Below are 25,006 nucleotides of genomic sequence, written 5' to 3'. Positions count from 1 at the left end.
TTTAGGTTCAGGTTTTAAGAGATTTATATATTACTACTATGTGGCTAAATTTCCCGTGACATCAGTTTTATATTTTTAACCAAATACATCAAGAAAGCAAGAGAAGGCGCATAAATATTTAGTCCTTACGTTTAGGTTTAGGTTTAGGTTTTAAGAGATTTATATATTACTACTATGTGGTTGAATTTCCCGTGATATCAGTTTTATGTTTTTTTTTTTTTTTTTTTAATTTGTTTTATGTAAAGTTAGTTTTATCTCAAAGATAAGGTTTTATTTCTACCGTAAGAACTATTTAGGTATGTATCCCTTACAAGCACACATGAACTTAAATTGTCTTTTAATATATGCATGCTTTATTATTTTCTAATAGTTTTCCCGTGCATCGCACGGGTTAGCGACTAGTTTGTATTTAAAATGAAACTTTTTAAGAATTTTATTATGAAAATGGTAAAAAATGATTTTTATTTTATGAAAGATCACCATCAAACATAATTTCGATTGAAAATACTAAGTTCTTTTTTTGTTGGGTGTGTGTATATATATAACTTATCAAATAAAAAGTGTGTATACACACACACACACACACATATGTGTGTGTGTGTGTATGTTGGAGGGTTGTCTTGATAAATATATTAGTATTGTAATTTAACCCTCCAAACAAAAATTCCTGGTTCTACCCCTGATTCGTAAGACTACACCTTTTATCGGCATTCTTTTTCATAACTATTGTATATAGTAAATTATAGTTAGTTGTTTGTCACTTTTATATTGACCCATTATTTTTTCTTCATTACTCATAGCCCACTATATCAAAATTGTGGCAAAGTTTTGGCATAAAAGGGCATGGTCCTTAATTTTTTCTTACAATCCCATGAGGGATATTAAAGTTGAAAAGGTCAAAAAATTAGAAAGATCAATAGAATTTTTATCGAATAAACTTTTACATATCACGTGGTTGGTAATTATATGGTGAAATAGTGCTAACTATTGCACAAGATTCAAATATCTTATTTGTTTGATTTATTTTATTGGGTAAGATACAAAAATCATCCCTTGAATTTATATTAATGCCACTATTCCTCTCCTCTATTATTTACTATTGACTACCCAAACACTTGCATATATAATTGTTGCTTGGGAAAAAATTTCTCTATATTTTAGAATCAGAATGTACTTTTTATGTTTTACTTAACCATAGTTGATGCGATTTTACCATAATTGATGCGAGTGCTCTTTTGTAGTTAAATCAAGCTGTCGAGACTTGGAAGGGAGCTAAAGACTTAAAGGAATAAAGAACTTTCAAATAGTTTAAGCGTTGATTTTGTTTATGGAGCAAATTGGATATTTTTTAAGAACAATTTTTACATCTTACCTTAGAAAAAAATTGAAATTATTAAAAAATTTATTATTTTTATCTTATTTTATTTTGCATTTACCAATGACGAAACTACCCTTAATTTTGGTGTACACTAAAAAGTGCAGGCTAGACTCCAAAAACTAAGAACGAAAGAGACTGGTCAGGGTTCTTATGAGTCATGACCTCCATAACATAGAGCTGTCCTCTCTGGTCAAACCCTAGTCAAACCAGTACCCCCCCCCCCCCCCCCCCCCCCTTTCAAACTCTTACAACTCTCATGTCCAAGCTGGCACAATACAAAACAAAAGAAAAAAAAAAAAAAAAAAAAAAAAAAAAACAAAACAAAACAAAAACAAAAAAGTTTCCTACGTGGCATCCAGGCTTTAAATGTCCTTGCCTCAAAAGACGAAATTGACATCTGTATTTTCTTAAAAGGACAAAACTGTCCTCTCTGTCAGAACTCACAAAATCCAAATTTTGGGGGTGGTCATGTAAATTAGAGGAAGGATAGGGGTTAAATTTTAACTTGCAATTATTATATATATTCTTTGCGATTACATGGGATTTATATGAATGATGATTTGTGAGGTTAACCAAATGATTAGGATTTAGGGGCTGCTTAACCTTTTGATGTAGATTTCTTCTGCTTGATTTTCTTCAACAAATTAAGTATTTGTACTACGGTGCTTCGCACTCCATCATTGACACTACAAGTCTGCAACCCATCCACCATGCACACATTGGCCCATGGCTTCTCTCTTTCAAGTTATAAACCCCATTAATTAGTCAGTGGGTCTGAGGTCAACCTTTTTTTTTTTTTTTCCACAAATTTATTCTAATCGATGGAGCGATAAATTGTAAATAATAGACAATAAAACGGTATCAATAGTGAGTTCAAGAGATATGTGATTTAAACACCATCTATACATTAAAGTGAATTGATGTTTTAATTTGAGATAAAGACAAATCATCATGAAACATTCGTCATAGGTTGAAATTCTCTCTCTCTCTCTCTCTCTCTCCTATATATATATATATATATATATATATATATAAAATAGTATAAGTGATAAACTCACATGAGAATTAATAATAACTTGATAACTCAATAATTGTTAAGTTTATTTTGAAGCATTGTTCATATCAATTATATTGATACCATTCTAATTATAAACTTAATTTTGGTAACAAATCATCTAGCTAGTGAGTACAAACTTTCATCTTCACTATTTTTTTGTCAAATTATAGTTAATTTCTTTTTGCTGAATAAGTATAGTCTTAAATTTGTACTGAATGTTATATTAATGTTTGTGAATGATTTGTTAAATAGTAGCTTTTGAAAAATAATTTCACTATGAACTAAACCCTAAACCATAAAATTTTGAAATATGGAATTTTTTTTCATCTGTAGGATTCAGACAGTTTGCCTTGCATTTATTGGTAACAGTATATAGCTTAATATAAATTTTAAAAACACATAAGTAATTTTAAAGCTTAAAGGAAGTCTCAATGACCTGCACGATGAAGTTGTGCCTTTTAGGATGGTAGTGTTGCAATATTTGGTTCATCACAAGTATTCTATACAAACAAAAGTAAGTCTGCACAGAGGAATGGCACAAAATATCATACCTATCTGATCAATGTTTTGGGTCTAACAACTTTTTATTTTTATGCAGAAGACAAGCTAATTATTATTTTTTCATCAAAAAAAATTTATAAAAAGTACAAAAGGCCTTAAACATGAATATAGGTGAGGCATACTTTCTTATATAGGTGTAACATGTACTCGTTAGATTTAGATTGTAAGAGCATTCGCAATGGAAAATTGTATCTTATCCTATTTTACTATCTCAAAAAGCTATTTTATCAATTATACCATACCATTTTATAACACACCCAACATCCCAATTTTTATTTTCCTATTCTACTCATTAAAATAGTATATATTATCTACTAAAATAATATAATATATTCCAATATAATTCTTCATCTCTCTTCCACTTTATCAATTAAAATATATTATAATTTGCACAATTGTACTACAGTATTATCCTACATTTAAAATGGCATTGTAATACAATTGCAAAAAAATTTACAATTCTGGCATTTTACAAGTCCAGTTGCTAACACCTTTTTGTGCCTTGATTGTACTTTTCCTCTACATTTCCCATTTGCAATTGAAAATGCTCTAATAAAAGAAAGGGTCTTAAACTAAAGTAACTTTTTTTTACTAAAATATTTCCCATGCACCTTATGAGAGTGATAGAGATGAATTTTTAATTCTTTTTTTAAAAAGTTCTGAAATATTACTTCCTTTATTATAATGTGTGTATGTGACTGCATGTCATATTATATCATTTAATTTTTTTTGTTATTGGTGAGCTATGAGAAATAAAACAGACAAAATTCCTTGTGGTATAGGTGCAAGTGCAACTGATTTCATTATCAAAAAGAGAGGCAAATAGAGTATAGAGTCATAGAGTCCCACAAGCCCTACACTTTTGGGACTGGCTTCCATTGCAGCAACTTTAAGTCTTTAACACATAATGAAATAATGAATACTTGCAATTCAAACGGGTGTGATGATTGGGGGGCTTGACCACGTGTAGTAGGGGTAGTGGGAGTCATGCTCGTACACATTAACACAAACACCATATCTTTTCTCTTCAAATCTCTCTTTCTCTCTCTGAAATTTTTTGGGGTTTGTTGATCTGTCAGTTTGAATGGGTTTGCTTGGCCTTTTCTTATAATGGTACGCTTCATGACTCTCTCTCTCTCTCTCACAGGGTTCCCCTTACTCTGTGGGGAGCACTGGTTTGAATAAGTAGATTTAGATTTCACCTTTAAACTTTGAAGATTTTTGAAGATTTTAAGGGGAGAGAGTGCCAATCAAAGATAAAGCTCCAAAAAGGTTGAAAATTTTAAGAAAAAGGAGTAGTAGAAAAAGATGGTGAAAACATGCATCAACACACCTTTGGTGTATCATTATCTTGATATGTAATCATTTTCAGATGCACATACAAACCACAAAAATCATGGAAACAGCAAGACCCCATTTTGTCTCAGACTGTGTTATGGTTTTAGAGCCACTGATCCGTATGTTTAGGTATACCTTAATTATGTTTTACCTGAACTAGAAATCTTTTGTGGGATTTGACTAGTTTGAACTTTGAACACGCACAAACACATCAAATCAAAAGAGAGATATATAAGGGCCCCTTGGACCAAATTTTCACTGCATGACGCCACTCTTCTTGATCTTTTCTAGAGACTAGCTCTCTCTCTCTCTCTCTCTCAAACACAAGCACACACACCCTCTCTCTCACTCGTTTGTGTGTTGCTTGCATGCATTTGGTTGATGGCTGAACAAGGGGGTAATAGTATAATGAGGGACTATAGGAAAGGGAACTGGACGCCAGATGAGACAATGATTTTGATTGATGCAAAGAAGATGGATGATGAGAGAAGAACGAAGAGGATTAGTAGTGGGGACACTAGTAGCGAAGGGAGGAGCAAATCTATAGAGCCAAGATGGAAATGGGTTGAAGATTATTGTTGGAGAAAAGGGTGTTTCAGGAGCCAAAACCAGTGCAATGACAAGTGGGATAACCTTATGAGGGATTACAAGAAAGTGAGGGACTATGAGAGGAGGATAGCTGAGAGAGGAGAAGGAAACAATGTTGAAGGGTCATATTGGAATATTGAGAGGAATGAGAGAAAAGAGAGGAACTTGCCCACCAATATGTCCCCTCAGATATATCAGGCTTTGGTGGAGGTTGTGGAGAAGAAACCAGGAGCAATTGTAAGTCAAAGGGTTGTGGTTGGTACTAGTGGTGTGCCTATGTCTGTAGCTTCCAATCCCAATATTGGCTTTGTGATGGACAGACCTGCGTCTTTGCCTCTAGCACAGCATCACATCTCTTCTACTACTGCTACTACTACTCCACCTCCAACATTAGCACTACCAGCACCAGCAGCACCTACTCTTCCTCCACTGCCATCACCAGCAGCACCAATTCCTGCTCTAACATATTCTCAGCATACGCCCACAGTAGGTACTCTCTCTAAATGAATCAAAAACCTCTCCATCTCTTTTATGCATTTTTCAAGTTCTAAGATTAGCATATCAGGAGATAATATATTAAGCAAACTCATATGAGCATCAGCAATGTAGGTATCATTAATCTCTCTGGAGCAAAAGCTCCACTTTCTTTTTTCTTTTTCTTTTTTTTGATGGGAACATAACAATTTCAATGAAAAGAAGCTGGATTACAACAGAACCTGAAGGAAAGCAACAGAACCTGAAAAATTACAGCAGAAAATTTTGGCCATTCATTTTTCTACCCAAGGAAAAAAAAAAAATTGATGCCTAAACTTCACCGTATGACGTACATTTATTATGGAATTTAATTTCTCTTCTATGCAATGTACTTTCAGCAGAATTATAAAACTGAGATGCACAAAATTTAATGTCATACCACACGCAACTATGTATATCTGTTTTTAATATTAATTTATTCTCAGAAGAAAAATGAAGGTAACATTTGAGTGATTTCATCATCACTGTTGATGGTTATAGATGAATGTTAATTAATATTTTTCAGTCAGTATTTTATTTATTTATTTTTGGTTTGATTTAGTTCCATATGTATATGATTTGGAGATGTGTGATAGCTCAGATTCTGATACGAGTGAGCATTCAGACTCACCAGCAAAGAGAAGGAGAAAAGGAGGTGAAAGTGGAGAGGGGACCAGTGGCACTGCAAATGCAAGCAGCTCATCACATGAAGTGGGCACTGCCATTTCCAAAAGCGCTTCTATCATAGCAGAAGCCCTTCAAGCAAGCGAGGCGAGAGAAGAGAGGAGGCACAGAGAACTTTTGAATTTGCATGAGAGAAGGCTGAAGATTGAGGAATCTAAGACAGAAATCAGTAGGCAAGGCATTAATGGCCTTGTTGATGCTATCAACAAGCTGGCAGATTCCATCCATGCCTTGGCTTCCCACAAGACCCAATCAGCTCCAAAATGATCTTACTTTACTAGTAAATAAACATTATTAATATGCATTTAATTATAGCTAAGAATTAAGATAGAGAGAGAGAGAGAGAAAGAGCAAAAGAGAGATTTTAATCCTATTTTGTTGGGTGTACATAAATTCTAATCTCATTTGTGCATGCTCTATTTCATGTTTGATTCACTTTTATCAATAATTCTAATCCCATTTGTGCATCTGTTTCATGTTTGATTCACTTTTGTTAACCAATTTCTAATCCCACTTATGCATGCTCTATTTCATGTTTAATTGATTGACTTTTGTTAACAATTCTAATTAAATCTCTATTCCATGTTTGATTCCCTTTAATCAATAATTCTAATCCCATTTGTGCATGCTCTATTCCATGTTTGATTCCCTTTTATCAATAATTCTGATCCCATTTGTGCATGCTCTATTTTATTTTTGATTGACTTTTGTTAATAATTCTAATCCTATTTGTGTGCACTTTTCATTAAAAAAAAGTTCCCATTTGTGCATGCTTTATTTTATGTTTGAATATTTTATTCACTTTTATTTCTAATTCTCTCTCTCTCTCTCTCTCTCTCTCTCTCATATTGACCCTATAACCTAAAGGGTTAGGCTCTAATTCTATTATAATGTTCTATAAGTGTGACTTGATAAAAAAAGTATTGTAATGTATGTAACACTCACTCACGTATTTACGTAGAGGGTTAGGCTCTAATTCTATTATATTGTTTTATACGTGACTTGATCAAAAAAAGTATTGTAATGTATGTAACACTCTTACGTATTTACATAGAACTTTCACTCACAAAACTTATATATATATATATATATACACACACACGTGAAATTGATTTGGCACAACATACCTCCTCTATTCTCAAAAAAAGAAAAAGAAAAGGGGACATCACAATTTAATGACTTTGTATAATCTTTTCTAGGACCACTTCATCAAGACAAAACCATGATTGATTTGTGTGACATCGAACATGGGCAATGAAGTCCAGAACACCTTATGCTTTGCAATTACATACAGTACGGTGCATTTGAATTTGCCACTCTTGTCGACAAGTCACACAATCAGAAAAGCTTTGAATATGCATAGAGATAGTAGTACCTCATGCAAATATGGGTCTAACATGAAAAATCCTCTTTAGAAAACAAATGAAAACCGTATCAAAAGGCCCCCCCCGGGGGGGAAAATTGTTAAGATAGCAATTTGTAATCGGTAATCATTTTTAAATGAGATCCATGTTTATTATCTACTAATTATTATATATTATCATAAAATGTGCGAGTAAAGTTGTGAATTTTTATTTGAATAAATTACAATTTACCTTTCTTATGATTTGCTCATAAAATAATTCTCAAAATTTCAATTGCTCTATTAGAATCTTTAAATTTTGGATTAAAATGAAGGAAACAGCTAATAAAGATCCTAAGGGTATAAGTTTAAGAAATGTTTTTAGAAATATTTTATGAAAAAATAAAAATGCAACTGATTTTTGGCATTAAAACTTTTTAAAAATAATTCATTATAAAATACCTTAAAAGCACACTTGTTAACAAAACCCTAAAATGAAATAATTAGATTTTGTTCAAATTAACAAATTTTGTAATTTGTGTATATACAATTTAACTCCTCATGGTTTGGATCATTCACAATTTAATTTTACAAGTTTTTTCAATTACTGCATCTTTACCTTTTTAAAGTTTTGTTTAAAATGAAATTATTAGGAATACTTTAGACAAAATCCTTATAATTTCATTTTAGTTCAAACTTGCCCGTTTGGATTGAGGAGGGAAGGAGCGAGAGTGGAGGGGAGTAGAGTTAGCTCAAATAGATTGATTTTGGGCCAAATTTACTCTACTCTACTCCCTTTCCCTCTTTCTCAATCTAAACGGACCATTAGAGATCGATTCCAATTTACAAACAAGTAAAGGTTGTGTTAACGAGTACTGTAAGTTACTCGTTAACAACTTTATAAAGAGAAAAAAAAATATTAAAATAAACTGTGACTACTTTTATGTATTTTTCTCTCATTTATCTAATCATTTTATTAAATAGAACCTATATTAAGGAAACCTTAATAAGCACCCATGCTCGTTAACATTTTCCAATAATTAATAGAAGTAATCATTAAAAAAAAAAATTGTGAAAAAAAATTTTCTTTCAAATTTTAACTTACTAAATTATTTATTTATTTATAGAAATTTACTAATGTGTGTCTTTAAGTCATATATTAATAATCTATTTTAAGAAAACTTTATTTATATTTAGCTAGAGGAAGAGATTAGAGATTGATGAGGATGAAATGGGTAAGAGCGTGTAGCGAACGCTCTTAGAAAAGGTTGGGGTGGAGGTAGAGGTAGCTAAAGTATCATTAATGAGGGTAGAAAGAAATAGGTGGGAGAAATGTTGGCAGTGAGTAAGAGTAGTACAGGGAGGGAGCAGTACATCTGAAAAAAGTGCAGGTAATGACATCCCCAAAAGACTGGTCAAAGGCGACCAGTCAATGATCTCTCTGACCCTGTGACTGTGTTTGTGAGAGAGAGAGATGCTTTGCCCTTCTGTTTTACCAAGCTACCATCAGTTTTTATTATTATTATTATTATTATTTGGTAATTGCATTCTGTAGTGACAAAAAATAAAGTTGGTATTTTTTTTTTTTTTTAAACTTTTATTTGTAATTTGTCTGGATCCTTTACTTTCCCACTAAGAATTCTGACTGTATGAAGGGGTTATTATTGGCAATTTTTTTGTAGGCCGTAGCCTCAGTTGTATTTTCTGACAAAAGAGCTTTGCTAAAGTTTGCCTTTTCCCTTTTGAGATTGAGAGAGAGAGAGAGCCTGGATATAACGGGCATTTCAGCTTAAATTTTTTTTTTTTTTTAAATCATATATATATTGAGAAGGATGAAAAAAAAGAAAAAGATAGATATCTTAAGTATGTGTTTGGTTTGCGTGTTCACGCTAGATATTTGCGTTTTCAGCTTTTTTATTTTTTATTTTTTATTTTTAGCCGCACAATTTGAGTTTGCGTTTTCAGTTTTTTTTTTTTTTTTTTTTTTTTTTTTGGTTTTTAAGCAGCACAATTTGACTTTTTTACTATTTTTCAGCCACACAAGTGGGTCCGTGTATTATTTATGGGACTCACAAACTTTACTTTTCAACAATTTTTTCATTAAAATAAGCATCACAGAACTATTTACATATTTAAAAATTAATTTGTTACAAACTTTTCAATTTTCAGCTGTATCTAAACGGACCTTAAATGCCACACTTTTTCTTTTTTTGGGAAAATTATGCATTATCCCTTTAAACAATACTCCTTTTATACTTTCCCACAAAATTACCAGAATACACATTTAGTTCTTAAAATTATGAGAATGTACGTTTATATTTTAAATTATATCCCTTTTATACTTACCCTTTAATATTTTAGGAAAGTAAGTGAGTATTTTCATAGTTTAGAGGAGTAAGTATAAAGATGATCTTTTATATTTTACTCTTCTAAACTATAAAAATGCACATTTATTTCTCTAAACTATTACTCATAAAATAAAGTGTAAAGTGTTACAACTTATATAGATAATAATTTATGGAGTAAATGTGCATTTTTATAATTTAAGGCGATAAGTATAAAAAAGTGATAGTTTAAGAGAATAAAGTATAATTTCACTCCATTTTTTCTCATACGTTTCTTCGTGTAGATTATTTATTTATTTTTGGGTGAAAAAAAAAACAAAAAACAAAAAGCATAAGAATGGGAAGGTGGCAACCCTACATGCCTAGAACAACACAAAGAAAGATGGGCACCAATGAACCTAGCGTTGGCCCTTTGCCTTGTTGGACTACTGTCTAGCCATTAGACCACCTACTGCATTGACCTTTGTATGGATAATTGGATGATGAAATTAGTACCCATTTGCCTCTATCACATCTCTTTTGCCTGTGGGGTGTGGGGGTAAGAGCCGAGATTCAAGTTTTCAGGAGGGAGTTTCACACACACACATATATAGATTAGGTTAGAGTAGAATTTCTATTTTGTATAAAAAAATATTAAAAAAAAAAAAAAAAAACTAGAATTGACCATTAGAGTACCCTATTCGTCCTCTTAACTATTGCAAAAAATTCTTAGCTTTCAAATGACTTTAGACCAAAATTAATGTTGGGTATAAACGTTAGTAAAGCCCACATTGAATAACATTGAGAAGAATAAGTAGTTAATATAATATAATTGAGCACATACCTATTGTCTTTATGCCTTTTGGGTTAAAATTTGTCTCTATATATTATATTAACTAATTAAAGATACTCTCAAGGTGTTTATCTCCTCAACAATTGAGTGGGTAAATAAGAAATTGCCTACCACAGCTAATAACAGCTATAGCTATTACAAATAAGTGATAAGAGCATGATAGGAAAGGTCATCCCTTACTCCATCTTTTAAATTTTGAGAAATAGAAGAAATCTTGAAAACAAAGGTCGGTCCTCCCAAGGTTGTTAAAATTGGGATCCTACCTAGGATTGTGGGAGGTAGGTGAGATCGTGAATCGTAAGATCTTACATTTTTTTAGAAAAAAAAATGCAAAAAACATGCACATTGTAGTGACTTTTTTTTTTTTTTAGAGTTTCAACCTATGATGTCTGCTCCTGATGATAGCTCTTTATCATCAAACTAAGATACCAATTGGTTTTTGGTGTAAGTGGGGATTGAATTCTAGATTTCTTATTCAATCATTAGAAACTTTACCAATTGAGTTAATTGGAACTCACTCACATTGTAGTGACTTTGTATGTTAAATAATCACATAAATCATGCATTCATAAAAAAAGAAAAAAGAAAAGAAAAAAGATTTGCATTAATATGAGATAATTTGTATATCATATATTATTACGCTTATACTAACGAAATAAATATATTTAAATTTAAGCACAATTTATCCTAAAAATTCAATAAATATTTATTAGGAACCAAGTACAACAAGTTATTATCAAACCGGACCATCAATTTCAATTTGCTTAAAAATTAAAAAACCAGAAAACTTCAGTTATAAAAATACCAACCGGACCATCAATGGCATTAGAAGGAAAAAAAAAGGTTAAGTTTTATTTGAAATTCAAAATACTAGGAAAGGTTGAATAGTCAAATTTACTAATACCCTAGCATCATCATTTCAAGGGGGAAAAAAACCTAACTATTAAAATTTAAAACCCAAAATGTGGCACTCCAAGCTAGGGATGGAAATGGGGTGGGGCGGGTCTGAAGGATGGAGTCTTTGCCCTCGCTATGCATGATTTTGTCTTTGCCCCATCTCTGCCCCACCTTGCATTACGGTAAAAATTTTCTTGCCTCATCCCTGCCCCTTGGGGCCCTACAAAGCCTTGTCCTACCCTAGAAAACTCTACTTCTTGTTAATTTGCCCACAACTATTACAATTGTTTCTAATAAAACTTGTTTCGTTAGTAAAAATATACTTGAAATTACAAATAAATTTATCCCATCAAATCAAACTAATTTTTAGCAAAAATTGAACAATATTATTAAAGTGGTTAACGAGACAATATCACAACAAAAACAAAAATCTCATAATATAATAATCAATGATTCAATAGTATATAAATTTGTTTATAATAAAGACAAAAGAAAATGTTAAAATTGGTACCTTATTTCCAACTTTGCTACAAAAAAAAAAAAAAAAAAAAAAAAAAAGAGGCTGAAAGCCTTACTAAGTAGAATAAAATAAGTTGATGATACGTTTGTTTAAATAATAGAGTTTTAAGGTATGAAAAATTTACAATTTAACATTTATCAATGCGGGGTGGGGGGAGGGGGGGGACAGGGTGGGGCGGGTTGGGTCTAAAAAGTCTAAACCCATCGCCACCCTGCCCCGTGGTGCGGGGCTAAAATCTTGCCCTATTCCCGTCCCACCACCTTTGTGGAGTGAGGCAAAATTGCCATTCCTACTCCAAGCTCCATCTTAAACCCCAATTCCCCATATTTCCTGAGTAATTCCTAGGTACTCCCGGGACACAGAGAATGATACTTCCTCATTTCACATTCATAATGGGGTATATTTATTAAATTCATGGTAGTGTTTACCACGAATGTGAGAGGAAGGAACACAATTTCTTCGTACTCTAGGATTACCTAAGAATTTTTCCCTTCCTCCACTTTCTAATTTCTTCTTTTATCTTTCTCCTCATTTACTTGAACTCTCTCTCTCTCTCTTTTGTAATTCCTTTTCTCCTCTATTTCAACTCAAAGTCTTCATTGCAAATCTATGAACTATGAAGCATTAATGGCTATGTAGAATAAAGATCTATGCTACTTCTTTCACTTTTTGATCTTCAGCCCTCTATCTCACAAATGTGTGAGTTTGTTTTGGGTAGATTTTGTAAAAACTCTCTCTCTTTCTTCTCATAAACCTTAGAACAACAAAATGGGACCTATTGGGACGTTGTTTTTCATTTGAGCTTCTGTTAGGCTTAAGAAAAATGCCAGAAACTAGGATCGTGTGGGATCGTTAGGATCATACAATACTAACGATCTTGAACGATCCTACCACCGATCCTTGAATGTGAACAATCCTTGAACGATCTAGATCGTTTTGGGCATGTGAGATTGTAGGATCATGTGATCTAAATTGTGATTTTGACAACCATGGTCCCCCACCCAAAAAAAAAGAAAAAAAAGTAAGACAATGAAACTTGGAGAATAGAACCATCCAATGACAATTTGAAAACTTTGAAATTGTGAGAATATAGCTGTTAAGAATATTGTGCTAGGTTGAATCCAAAAATGAGTATGCCCACCTCAAAACTCAATAACCTACTATCTTAAAACTTTAAATTCAATGGGAAAATTATGAGAAAGAAGAAATATTGAAAACAAAAGTTTTTGAATTTTTTTTTTTAAAATTTTCCTTATACTTAGGTTATAAGAATGAAAGACAGTGAATCTTGGAGAATAGAACCATCCAATGACAGCTTGAAAACTTTGAAATTGTGAGAATATAGCTGTTAAAAATATTGTGCTAGGTTGAATCCAAAATGAGTATGCCCAAAGTGAGCTCAATCCAATTCATAATGAGGAGTTGTGACTCTTCATGCATTGGTTTAATTCTCGGCGAATTGGCGTGACTCTTGGTAAAGGATTATAACCTTTGGCAAAAGTTGCAACTGCTTGACGACCCCAAAATTTCATGATGAGGTGCTTTGTGTCTACAAATAGGAATATAGGATACTACACTTTGTTGTTAGACAATCATTTTGAGTGGCGTTCAGAACAACACACAAGGAAATCTCTCTCTCTCTGAGTGCATTAAGTTGTGGATATCGTGTGTTTTGTTCTTGAATAGAATACCACCGTGTGATTCTCACATTAATATTTTGTTCATGAGAGGTAGTAAAATACAACGTTGAACACTTACAAATATCCTATTTATTTGTGAGCTTGATTAACGAAGGCATGTGAATAAAGAATCTCTATGTGTGTATCTGGGTGGTAGGCTTATTAGTTTGGAGCGTGACATAAATTCAGAGGTTTTAGGTTTAATTCACCACATTATTAGTGTCTGTTTAGCTAGTTTATTTTTGCCAGCTTATTTTACTATTCAGCTTATTTTTATTACTATTCATGGGTCCTATTACACTTTTTGATACTATTCATGGGTCTCACTATATTATTTCAACTAACATTTACCTTTATCTATAGTACTTTCGCAAAATTTTTTCAATTTCAGCAAAATAAGCGAATCCCAAAGAGACTCTTAGTTTATGTGGTTTCTTGAATGTCTCATAAAAGTAGGAAGTAAAATAGTCTGAACAACTGAGAATATATACATAAAATAAAGAATTATTGCTTTCTACGTTCTTCATTTCCCTTTTCTTGTATGTATGTCTCTTAATGGTTTTTCTTTTTTGTTTTTGTTTTTGTTTTTTTTTTAAGTTAAAAAAATGACAAGGAATCATGCTTGAATTAGCACCGTTTTTGTGGCATATACCCATTTGATGAAATTATCCTCGGAAACATGCCTTTAAAATTTGATGGCCATTGGTGGTGTGGGTTGAGAGATAAGTCAAACTCTAGTTTTTCGACTTAAAACTTTGTGCCGCATTTTCATGAAATAAATTGGTTAATTGTAGAAACAAAAAATTGCATAGCTGCCATTTACATCTCATAAGCTTTCCAACAACAAATGATTTTCTTATTTTGGGTAAAAATTGAAAGACATATGAGATATCAAATAGACATAACCATACCATATATACAAATAACCAAACTGATCATGGTTAGACATGGCATGCAAATCACATATATAGTCCTATGAGTGTGGATATTTTCAAAATATATTTTAAATGCCTGATTGCAAGCCAGATGATATATGTATAGGTAATTAATAGATGGACAAAGTTTAACTACAAAATTGGTTGTAGTTTTAGGCTACAAACTCACTCAATAAAATAAATATTAGTGCATATTTTGAAAATCTAACCGTTGAATTACATATTCTTTACGCTCTTAATACACGTCAATTTTTGTGTCAATTGGATATTTTTTTAAGACCAAACCTTTTGAAGTCAAATTGATTCTCTCATTAAACAAAAATAATAGAAAATTAAATATTATAAACTAATCAAATATTCAAATATTAAAGCATTCAATTCAAAAGTTCCAAAATTTTAAGTTAATGAAATGCGGGGTTTACACGGTTGCACTGAGTATATGATAAAAATAGAGGCAATAAAGGAAGCAACTGACTTAGAGGCCTGGTTGATGAGTTTGTTTGAAGCAAGACAACATGGCGTTGCATTGTGATAGTTAGTGTGCAATTCATATCATGCAAGAACAAAGAATTTTAATACGTGAAATCACAAATTTACAGAATGGTTTTCTTTGGGAAATGATTTTTTTTTTTTACACAATAATGACTATTTCTTTTGTAGATCTACAAAATGAGAATGCCTTTAACAGAGGCAATGGAGAAATTTTGTATGTGAGGTTTGACCAAATGCAAAGCTAATATGAAGATTTGAAGTTACTTGTGGCTTGAATTTTAGGAATAAAGCTGAACGGATATCTATTAAGGTTTGGAATTTTGGATATTTCTAACTAAAAAGTTTAATCTTATTCATATGATTTACTTTTTCATATTATTTAGAAATTGTCTTAAAAACACAATTTCAGTTCTACTTATCAGTTTGGATATAAGACATTCAAGCCTTTAAGGTTTAGATATTTTTAAGACAAAAATTCATTAGAATTCATGCTATATAGAAAACATATCTTATAAACACTTTTTCAGTTCTATATATCAGCTTGGATATCAAACATCCAAATCCTAAATCTTTAAGGTAAAAATTCAGTAAAATTCATGTTATACAAAAATTGTGTCTTAAAAATACTATTTTTGTTCTGCATATTAGTTTGGATATTAGATATCTAAAATTTGAAGGTTTGGATATTTCTAACGCAAAAATTTAATATAATTCATGTTATACAGTAATTGTGTTTTAAATGTTTAAATGTCTGATATCCAAATTGACAAGTATAACTAAAATTGTGTTTGGAAGACATGATTTTTAAATAACATGAATAAGATTGAATTTTTGCTTGTGAATGTTTGATATCCAAACTCATATGTGAACTGAAATTGTGTTTCTTTAAGACACAATTTCAGTATAAAATAAATACTATTTGAATTTTTGCCTTAGAGACATCCAAACCTTAATTATTTTATTAAAATATTTCTTTAATTTAGCTCTTGTTTTTTTAGTTCTTTCTTTTTTTAAATTTATTTATTTATTTTAAAACTAATCCTTGCTTCACACTGGTTTAAAATCAAACTTCACCATAACAAACCGTAGGCCACCTGGTTTGCAGTGGTAAAGAAAAAGGGGGAGAAGAAAATAAAATGGGGGCAAGGAGAGGGATGAGAAGACTGATTTTAAATTAGTATGTAACTCTCAAATGACTTTCGCTAAATTTATGAGCCCTCAAACAGAAAGCAAGAATTTGTAAAAATGAAGAATCATAGAGCTATGCGAACTAACACCTGAAGGTTGAGATTATGGGTTCAAGATACAAGTATGCATGTAGATGTTACCCCATAAAAGCTATTGATCACTAATACATGAACATTATTATACATTTTAAGGTAGGTCAAACTCATCAATTATATTTACTAGTGAAACTATACCAAATATTTAAATTGAACAACAATGCTTGCTTCTCAAGGTAACAGGCACTCTTTCATTGGCTGCTTAACATTGTTATATACCTCAAGGTTATTTTTCCCAGTAACAGCATTTATTACTTTTACATGTAGATCTGTCACATGTATTGTAAGCTTATAATCATGTTTGCTTCTCAATGGAAATGTTTTACTGAATCATTTTTTTAAAAAACAAAAAAACAAAAAAAATTATTACTGGCAACTGAACCCGGTTAATTTGCAACTGAAACTAAAGCATAACACACCATTAGTTACATAACACAATATCCACAATCATTTACTGCCAGTAAATACAGCATCAACAAACATGCATGTACAGTTCAGAATGAGTTGTACACCCACAGCCAAACTTGATAACTAGAACATTGATTTCAGCTGTGCAGCCTAGTTCTTGTACACCCACAGCCAAACTTGATAACTAGAACATTGATTTCAACTGTGCATCACAAAGGCTGCGCAGGCAACGTGCAAAAGTTCCCTGGGTCTTTTAAGAGCAACAAGATGTACTTGCAACCCTTTCTGCAGGTCTATCCATAAGAACCATTCCTGATGAGTTCTGTGCCGGCTGCACTCGAGGTAGCCTTTTAGCTGTACAGAAAAATGAAATAATCAACTATAGTTTCACAGAGAAATTACATGTACAAACACTCAGCACTAGCAATTTTGTTTCGGTAGGTGTGAAAGATGTAGTTGGCTTTGGAAAACACCCTAAATGATTATGTTGGTCATTCATAAGTTTTCAGCATTATTCTCAAATTAACAGGTCAACAATTTGAAGAAACTTTCTTCAGATTAACTTTAGCAAATGCATCCAGTAAAGTCTAAATACAGAAACAGGTCTCACAAAATTAGAGACAAAATACAAGATTTATTGTTGCCTGAGTACAATTTAAACTAGTTTTTGATTCAAGACCTTTAAATATTCTTCTGATTTCCCAATCTAAATGACCAACTTAATACTTTTATATTAAATTTCAGTTTCAAACTTGTGTTTCAACTGGCAAGGCACCTTTAAGTAATATTCCCTAGAAGTATACCTATCTCACAGAAGACGTCATTGACATTGGCTGCAGTTTTTGCAGAGGTTTCCATGAAGAAAAGGCCATGCTCCTGAGCATATGCTTGTGCTTCCTGTAACAAAAGTGATAATCACATAAGCAACACACAAACCCTTGAACATACAACATGCAGACAGAAGTTAGGACAAACTAAAATAATTTGTAAACAAGAGCCAGGTTCCAGCCTGAGATCTAGAGTAGAATTACTAAATGTAACTCACTTCAATAATGTATAATATAGAACTCCAAGGAGGTGACTACATCACAAATCAGCCCTCAGAAGATGTATGGTTTAGATATAACACATCCATTTTCATTATATGTTTACCTTTAATTTTTTTTTCTTTTTTCTTTCCCACATGGAGCATGTTTAGCCACTTAACAGGTTTGATCAGAACATAGGAATATCAGCTATGTGTAACATCCAAAAAAATTGACATTCTCGATTGCATTAAATGCAATCTTAATTGAGTTTAAAGGTGTATCCGATATTTTTCATAAATAATTTGGGGGTCTCGGTGATGGGATGATAGAGATAGAATAAAACAAAAGGAAGACAGTCTTAATTGAGTTTAAAGGCATATCCAATATTTTTCGTTAATAATTTGGGGGTTTGGGGGATGGGACGAAGAAAAAAGATTAAAACAAAGTTTTGGCATATGCACTGTTTTGAGAGGGCTGGTTCAACATTAAATTTTGGATGCCAAACAAAAGGAAGCAGCAGACACCCACAAAAGGAAAGGAAGCTGAAACCCAGATCTCTATTTTTCTGAGAGGACTGAGAATTGCAAAAAGTAGAGTAAATTAATACAAATTAAAATTTTTTCCAACACACACGTGAGATAAGCAAACAAGACAGTTCTGGAAAGCAACCTAAATGATCCAACCCCCCACCCCTTGCCCCAAAAAAAAGATGGCAAAATACAGTCACACAAAGATAGAAAGACAAAAGGAGAAAACTGAAGCTGCTAGAGGAATGCATGGCTGTGGGATGTGGAAGAACATTAGGAAGGGGGCTGAGAGTTTCTTTGGTCATGTGTTGTATGCGATAGGAGAGGGTTTTGGTATTCGGTTCTGGCATGACCCTTGGAGAATTCCTACTTCTTTGAAAGAATTATATCCGGAAATGTTTGCTTGTGCTGTGGATAAAGAAGCTAGGATTTCTGATATGGTTGTTATTGCACTTGATGGGGGTGATATAAGCTGGAACTTACTCTTTCGCTGTGAGTTTCAGGATTGGGAGATGGAAAGGTTTTATGCTTTCTTTGTGCATATCTCATCCAAAATACCTAAGGGGGGTTGATGCCACCATGGTTTGGCAATTGAATTGTAGTGGTGTCTTTGATGTGCGTTCTTTTTATAATTCATTATTGGAAGCTCTGTTGGTTTTTTTTTTTTTTTTACCTTGGTAGTGCATTTGGAGTGTTAAGAATAGAAGGGTGTCTTTTTTCTTATGGACAACGGCTAGGGGTGGGATTCTCACAATAGATAACCTTGTTAAGAAGAACTTCCCTCTTGTTAATTGGTGTTGCTTATGTCGGTGTGATGAGGAAACCGTGGATTATTTATTGCTCCATTGCAAGTTTGTCCATACCTTGTGGAGCGAAGTCCTCTCCTTCTTTGGGGTTCAGTTGGTAATGCCGAAGACAGTAGTCTCTCTCCTTTCTACATGGTGGAATTGGTTGGGGAATCATTCTTCAAGCGTTTGGAATATGGTACTGGCGTGTCTTATGTGGTTAACCTGGAAGGAATGTAATGCCCGAACATTTGAGGACATGAATAGAACTGTGGACCTGTTGAAGTCTTTGCTAACTAGGAATTTATTTGAGTGGTCTCGAATTTGGAGTTTTACACATTGTACTTCTTTGTCTGATTTCCTTAATTCTATTAGCTTTCCCATTGATTTGTTTGTATCCATTTTTTTGCTGTGAGTTTACTATTGTGAACTCATTGTACTTTTCTTTTCAATAAAGATTTTATTACCTATAAAAAAAAAAACATATATATATATATATATATATATTAGAAGAGAGTGGAAGGTCATGACTTTAGTTCACAAGTAATGTTCTTTGGTTTCTCGCTCCATCTTTTTCCACTATGCTAGAAATCAAATCTCTCATAGTCTGACAGTAATCTTAATACCGTCAGTCTGATCCACCATTTTCCGCTTATTTCTGTTAACTTTTCGTTCAGAGCAGAGGATTGGAGTGAGACTTGCAAAAAGTGGCAAAAAAATTTACTTTAAGCAAAAATTCCCAACATGCATGTCAACTGTCATCTTGTGGAATAGTGAAGCAAATCATTTGTCATATTCTCTACAAAGACAACTCTCAAAATCACAAAATACTCAGACATCTAAGCATATATTTTAAACTCTGCAAAATCTAAAAGACTCTTTAAATTTTTTTGGAATTTCGTGATCTCGTGAATCTGTTATAGTCATCTCAAATTCAATGATTTACAACAGGGGAAATTGAGGCTAATTAAAGACTAAGAAGCACATTACTAAAAGCAAAACTAATGTACTTGCCTCTGCTTCCACCTTTTTTGCATCTAGCAAATCTGCTTTGTTGCCAGCCAGTGCCATGACCATATTTGGATTTCCTTGTGTCCACAAAAAGTAAAATAAAATTATTTAATAATTCTGGAAGAAATAGAGTCACAAAAACCATTTAGTAATATGAGTTATATCTTCCATTGCAGTCAATACAAGTTTGTGTTCAATCAATGAATGGCATAACAAAATCATAAGAAATAGAGTCACATAAAATCATGTTTGTCTACAGACAACATAGGATGTAAAACACTACCCTGTGCTTGAAGTTCTTGGACCCATTTTTTCGCTCGCTCAAATGAGGCCTACAAAAGAAGAAACCAATGTTGGAACTTGGCTTAAATTGAATTACAATAAACAAGGCTACAGTCAACATCTTTTTTTTGGTGATATAAGAGGCTACAGTCTGCATCATTAACATAATTATGCACACATAATTTTCCAACTTCTATAACCATCCAAGAAGCTAACAAATTTCAGGTGTAAATATAAGCAATAGATAATGTCATACAAGGAGAAAAAATAATATAAAAAATATGAAAGCACACAATAATAAACAGAGAAATATATAAATTTTTGACATGCTGCATACAGATCTCCAGCTAAGCAAGCCTAAACAATTTCATTTAGACAAGTCAATTGGGAGGGGGGTTTTTGTGACAGTGACACAGCGTACACACTGGGCTAGGGAAAATGTCAAGAAAATCCTGATGCAACTAGCAAAGAGTATGAGGAGAAACAAGGTTGAATACCAAGATATTCAAAAATTGTGATCTAGTTTTGAAGTGAGGCCTTCTCAGTTCTCATCACCTTTCATAGGCTACTCTAGTTCATATTGAATGTTAGAAATATGGAGAGAAGTTTTAGAATCTACAGGTTTTCAACCATGTAGGACTACAACAAAGAATATAGAAGGTATATTAACAAAACTAGATGAGTGAGTGCTTTCACTGATTAATAATTCATAAGGATGAATAGAATGAAAATGAAGTGAATTGTAGTACCAGAGCAGGGTGGATAAGGTGGAGAAGCACATGAGGAGTATTGTGTGATTGTAGAAACCTATTAAGTTAAATGAAAACTTTTATAAAACTGTTATAAAAACAGCTATGCTTTAATGATCCTGAATATTGGGCTATTAAGAAGTAACATTTTAAAAAATGAGTGATTATGAAGTGAGAATTTTAAGATGGATGACTGGAAATATAAGGAAAGATAGGGTTTGAAATGAAGAAATCTGCCTAAAGATAAAGAGTGGCCCATATTGATGAAAAAATGAGAGAGTCACTTGAGATGATTTGGTCATGTGCAGAGAAAAGCAATTAAATAAGTAGATTCAAATCAATGGAACAAAAAAAGAGGTAGAAGAAGAGTGAAAGAGTATGATTTAGGATAGGATTGAATGGCAGAAAGAGTACATGTGACAGACCTTGATTAGTTTGTTTGAGAATCTATAGCCAAACCCAAAGTTTTGGAACAAAGACTTGTTGTTTCTGTTTAAGGGTTCAAACGTAGCAATTGAAAATTTATGGACAATATTGTGAAATGACCAAACCACAAGAGGTTCACTTATAAATCCTTACCATATATAACAATGCGTGGTCAACAATCTATTGAATTTCTTGTCTTCTATACATACCCTACTTCCCATATGTACATATAGTTGAGAGTTATTTCGCATTTTTACATAACCTTGAACACATAACACATCTGTCTTCTCATTGTAATTCATTACAATTACATAACTCTTTTTTTATTGGTACGGTACACATGCACTAGTGGGTCTTGAACTCACAACATCAACCTCTGCCTTACACTTACAAGGGATTGAGCTAGAAAGCATTGCCAGTACAATTACAGAATAATTATCACAACAAAAGACAATTGCAGCAGCATTACAAATTTTTTACAACCAAAAGGAAAGGTGCCATCCACATTGTCATAATTAACTTACTTGGTTTGTAATATCATACACAATTATTGCAGCAGCAGCTCCTCGGTAGTACATAGGAGCTAAGCTATGATATCTCTCTTGACCTGCTGTATCCCAAATCTCAAATTTTACAGTTGCATCATTTACAGCCAATGTTTGTGAGAAAAAGGCAGCACCTATGGTTGATTCCTAAAAACAGTAAATGAAAAAGTGTCAACCACCAGGATAAAAAAAAAAAATTTCAATAGAAAATGTTATAAACCCCAAAATTTTGATAGCATCCAACCTGAAATTCAATAAATTGCCCTTTAACAAAGCGCAACACTAAACTAGACTTTCCAGCTCCAACATCACCAAGAAGCACCTGAAGCAAACACCAAAATTACCCTTATGCAACTCAGTATCATCTCAAAGAAATTGCAAAAGAAAGAAATGAAAAATCTTAACAATTTTATTCATAACTATAACCCCATCTTCATATGAGAACATACCTATACAACAAAGAAAAAAAAAAAAAAAGCTTTGCATTTCAACAAACTTCTTGACTTAAAGATTCTAAATTTCATATATTCTAGTGCACTAACAAACCGACAAGCCAATGAGAACTACTTTAAATGTCACTTCCACGTCTCACAATAATAGGATGGAGGATAAGATCATGGCTCAAGATCCACAAGGTGTGTATAGCTTACCAATCAAAGAAAAAGGTGTCCTAATATACATTACACCCTATGTTAATTGCCCTAATCAAAAAATTCCATACATATTGAAAAATGACCTTGCTGTTCATCGAAACAAAGTGGACCAATCGTGCAACTCATGTCATACAACTCATGCTTGACAATATCACACCAAAACAAGAGTTATTAACAATTCAAACAAAAAGAAGAAAAACTTTTCGGTACGGATTTTGAAGTTATAATTGATAACAAAATCAAACCAAACATCAGCATTTGCATGTAAAAAGAGACAAGCATCATAAGATTCTACAGAACTAATCACAATTTGTTCAAAGAATATACCAAATAAAGAAAAAAAGCTTCATACCCCTCAACTGAGGGTTTGAATGAAAAGCATTAGCAAATCCAAGAACTGAAAAAATAACAAGATTGCACCAAAAATTAAGCTCAACACAGACAAAATCCTTCAGAGCTAAGACTCACATCAGAATTTGCATATGCACAGCACAACCCAATCAAAATCCTCGAGAATCAAAGCAAACCAACATCAAAAAAATTGCATCAAAATTGCGAACAGCCCAAAATAAAATCATTGACCTATATTAGAAATTGCATCAAGATTATCAAACAACCAAGCAAAAAATGAAAATTCTTGAAAAATAAGCAAAACCCGCATCAGAATTTGCATAAAAAATCATCCAGAAGAGAAAATTCTTCAAAATCAAATCAAACCCACATCAGAATTTGCACAGTCAAACTGATCTTAAATTAAAGAAGAAAAAAAATCTCACCAACTTAGCGTTGATATTCTTGTTGCCGGTGGTAGCCATCACAGTGATCGATTGATGGATCAAGATCAACAATTTATAAGAGAAGAAAAATCGTAATTCGACAAAAGAAAAAGAAGAAAATGAAGGAGGGGTTTGACAGAATTATCAAGACAAAAGAAATAGCCCCTCTCTCTTACTCTGTCTCTCTGTTTCTACGAAAGACTCAACGCAACGCAAAAGTTAAGTACACGAAAGCGATTGAATTTTTTGTGTGTATTAAATTAAATTACTTAATTCCGACGTGTTTAGCAAAAAAAAATTCCGACATCTTGCACGTGGCAATCATGTCTAAGACTCAAAATGCCAAAAAAAAAAAAAAAAAAAAATGAAAACTTTATTATAAGATTGTACCTTAAAATTTTACCTAAAATGTAATTTAGTCTATGTTTGTTTTGGCTTCAAATCACTTTCGAAAATGTTTTTCTGTAAATGCAGGTGTTTGGGTGCGCAAAGAAAATTGGGTCAAACGGAAAATCATTTCCGTTGATCGTAAAATATGCCACCTGACCCTGTAAAACCATTTCTGTTTGTATTTTACCTTCAAATCAATTCCACCCCAGGAAAACAGAAGAGAGAGAGAAACAGCAAGGAAGAGAGATCGCACACCAGCACCGGCGAGCTCACTCCACCTGAAGCACCACGGAGATCGCACACCAGCACCAGCTCGTCGCACCCTAACACCGGTGAGATCGCACACCAACACCGGCTCGCCGCACCTCAGCACCGGCAAGATCGCACACCACCATGAGCTCCGATCCACATCCAAGCTACCCAAAGAAACATAACCCAATCCCCATTTCGGCAAACCCACACCCACCTTGCCCGATCCACACCCACCTGATCTCGCGTCGCCTGTAGTACCACTGAGATCGCACCCATGACCCACCCATGCCCGATCTCTCTCTTTCTCGATCTACCTCTCCCTTTCCCTCACTTGTTGATCACTCTCTCTTCCTCCTTCTCTCCGTTTGACCGAGTTTTTGAATTGTGGAAATGTTTTGTTCTGATTTTTGTTTGGTTTTGTTTTGATTTTTGTTTGTTTTAAGTTTATGTATTGAAATTTTCTATTATAAAAATTGTTTGCTAACTGAGAAAATGGGTGAGAAAATGTGAGAAATAGTAGGAAAATAGCATTTTCAGAATGCAACCAAACACATGAAAACATTTTCTAGAACAATTTTCATAATGCAGCCAAACACTTGAAAATATTTTCCTTTCCCGAAAATAACATTTTCGAAAAATATTTATTTTCTGGAAAATATTTTACATGAACCAAACACAGCCTGAGTTTTGTAATTTTAATTTCTTTTGACCCGTCTTCTCAAAAAAAAAA

The 25,006-nt window shown here is 32.9% G+C and overlaps 2 protein-coding genes across 4 annotated transcripts; one reads left to right on the top strand and one right to left on the bottom strand.

The window, feature by feature from the left end:
• Positions 1-4,034: 4,034 nt before the first annotated feature.
• Positions 4,035-6,602, top strand: LOC126726710 (trihelix transcription factor ASR3-like). 3 transcript variants are annotated; one of them, XM_050432044.1, is made up of 2 exons: positions 4,035-5,408; positions 6,021-6,602. In XM_050432044.1, the coding sequence occupies exons 1-2, from the start codon at positions 4,716-4,718 to the stop codon at positions 6,384-6,386; spliced, it is 1,059 nt and encodes a 352-aa protein (XP_050288001.1). In that variant the 5' UTR covers positions 4,035-4,715; the 3' UTR covers positions 6,387-6,602. The 3 variants fall into 3 exon arrangements, with proteins under 3 accessions (XP_050288001.1, XP_050288002.1, XP_050288003.1); XM_050432045.1 differs by having other exon boundaries at positions 4,040-5,412; positions 6,037-6,602; XM_050432046.1 differs by having other exon boundaries at positions 4,042-5,412; positions 6,032-6,315.
• A 10,246-nt stretch (positions 6,603-16,848) lies between these two features.
• On the bottom strand, positions 16,849-23,844 carry LOC126726709 (ras-related protein RABF2a). Its single transcript, XM_050432043.1, has 7 exons — positions 23,635-23,844; positions 22,450-22,527; positions 22,185-22,352; positions 20,487-20,535; positions 20,203-20,280; positions 17,656-17,745; positions 16,849-17,206 (listed from the first exon to the last, which is right to left on the bottom strand). The coding sequence occupies exons 1-7, from the start codon at positions 23,671-23,673 to the stop codon at positions 17,106-17,108; spliced, it is 603 nt and encodes a 200-aa protein (XP_050288000.1). The 5' UTR covers positions 23,674-23,844; the 3' UTR covers positions 16,849-17,105.
• Positions 23,845-25,006: the final 1,162 nt, after the last annotated feature.

Source organism: Quercus robur, chromosome 5 (assembly GCF_932294415.1).
Source record: "Quercus robur chromosome 5, dhQueRobu3.1, whole genome shotgun sequence".
In the NCBI taxonomy this organism is placed as follows: domain Eukaryota; kingdom Viridiplantae; phylum Streptophyta; class Magnoliopsida; order Fagales; family Fagaceae; genus Quercus; species Quercus robur.
The sequence above is the reverse complement of the archived record's forward strand: the minus strand, read 5'-3'. Positions and strand labels throughout refer to the sequence as shown.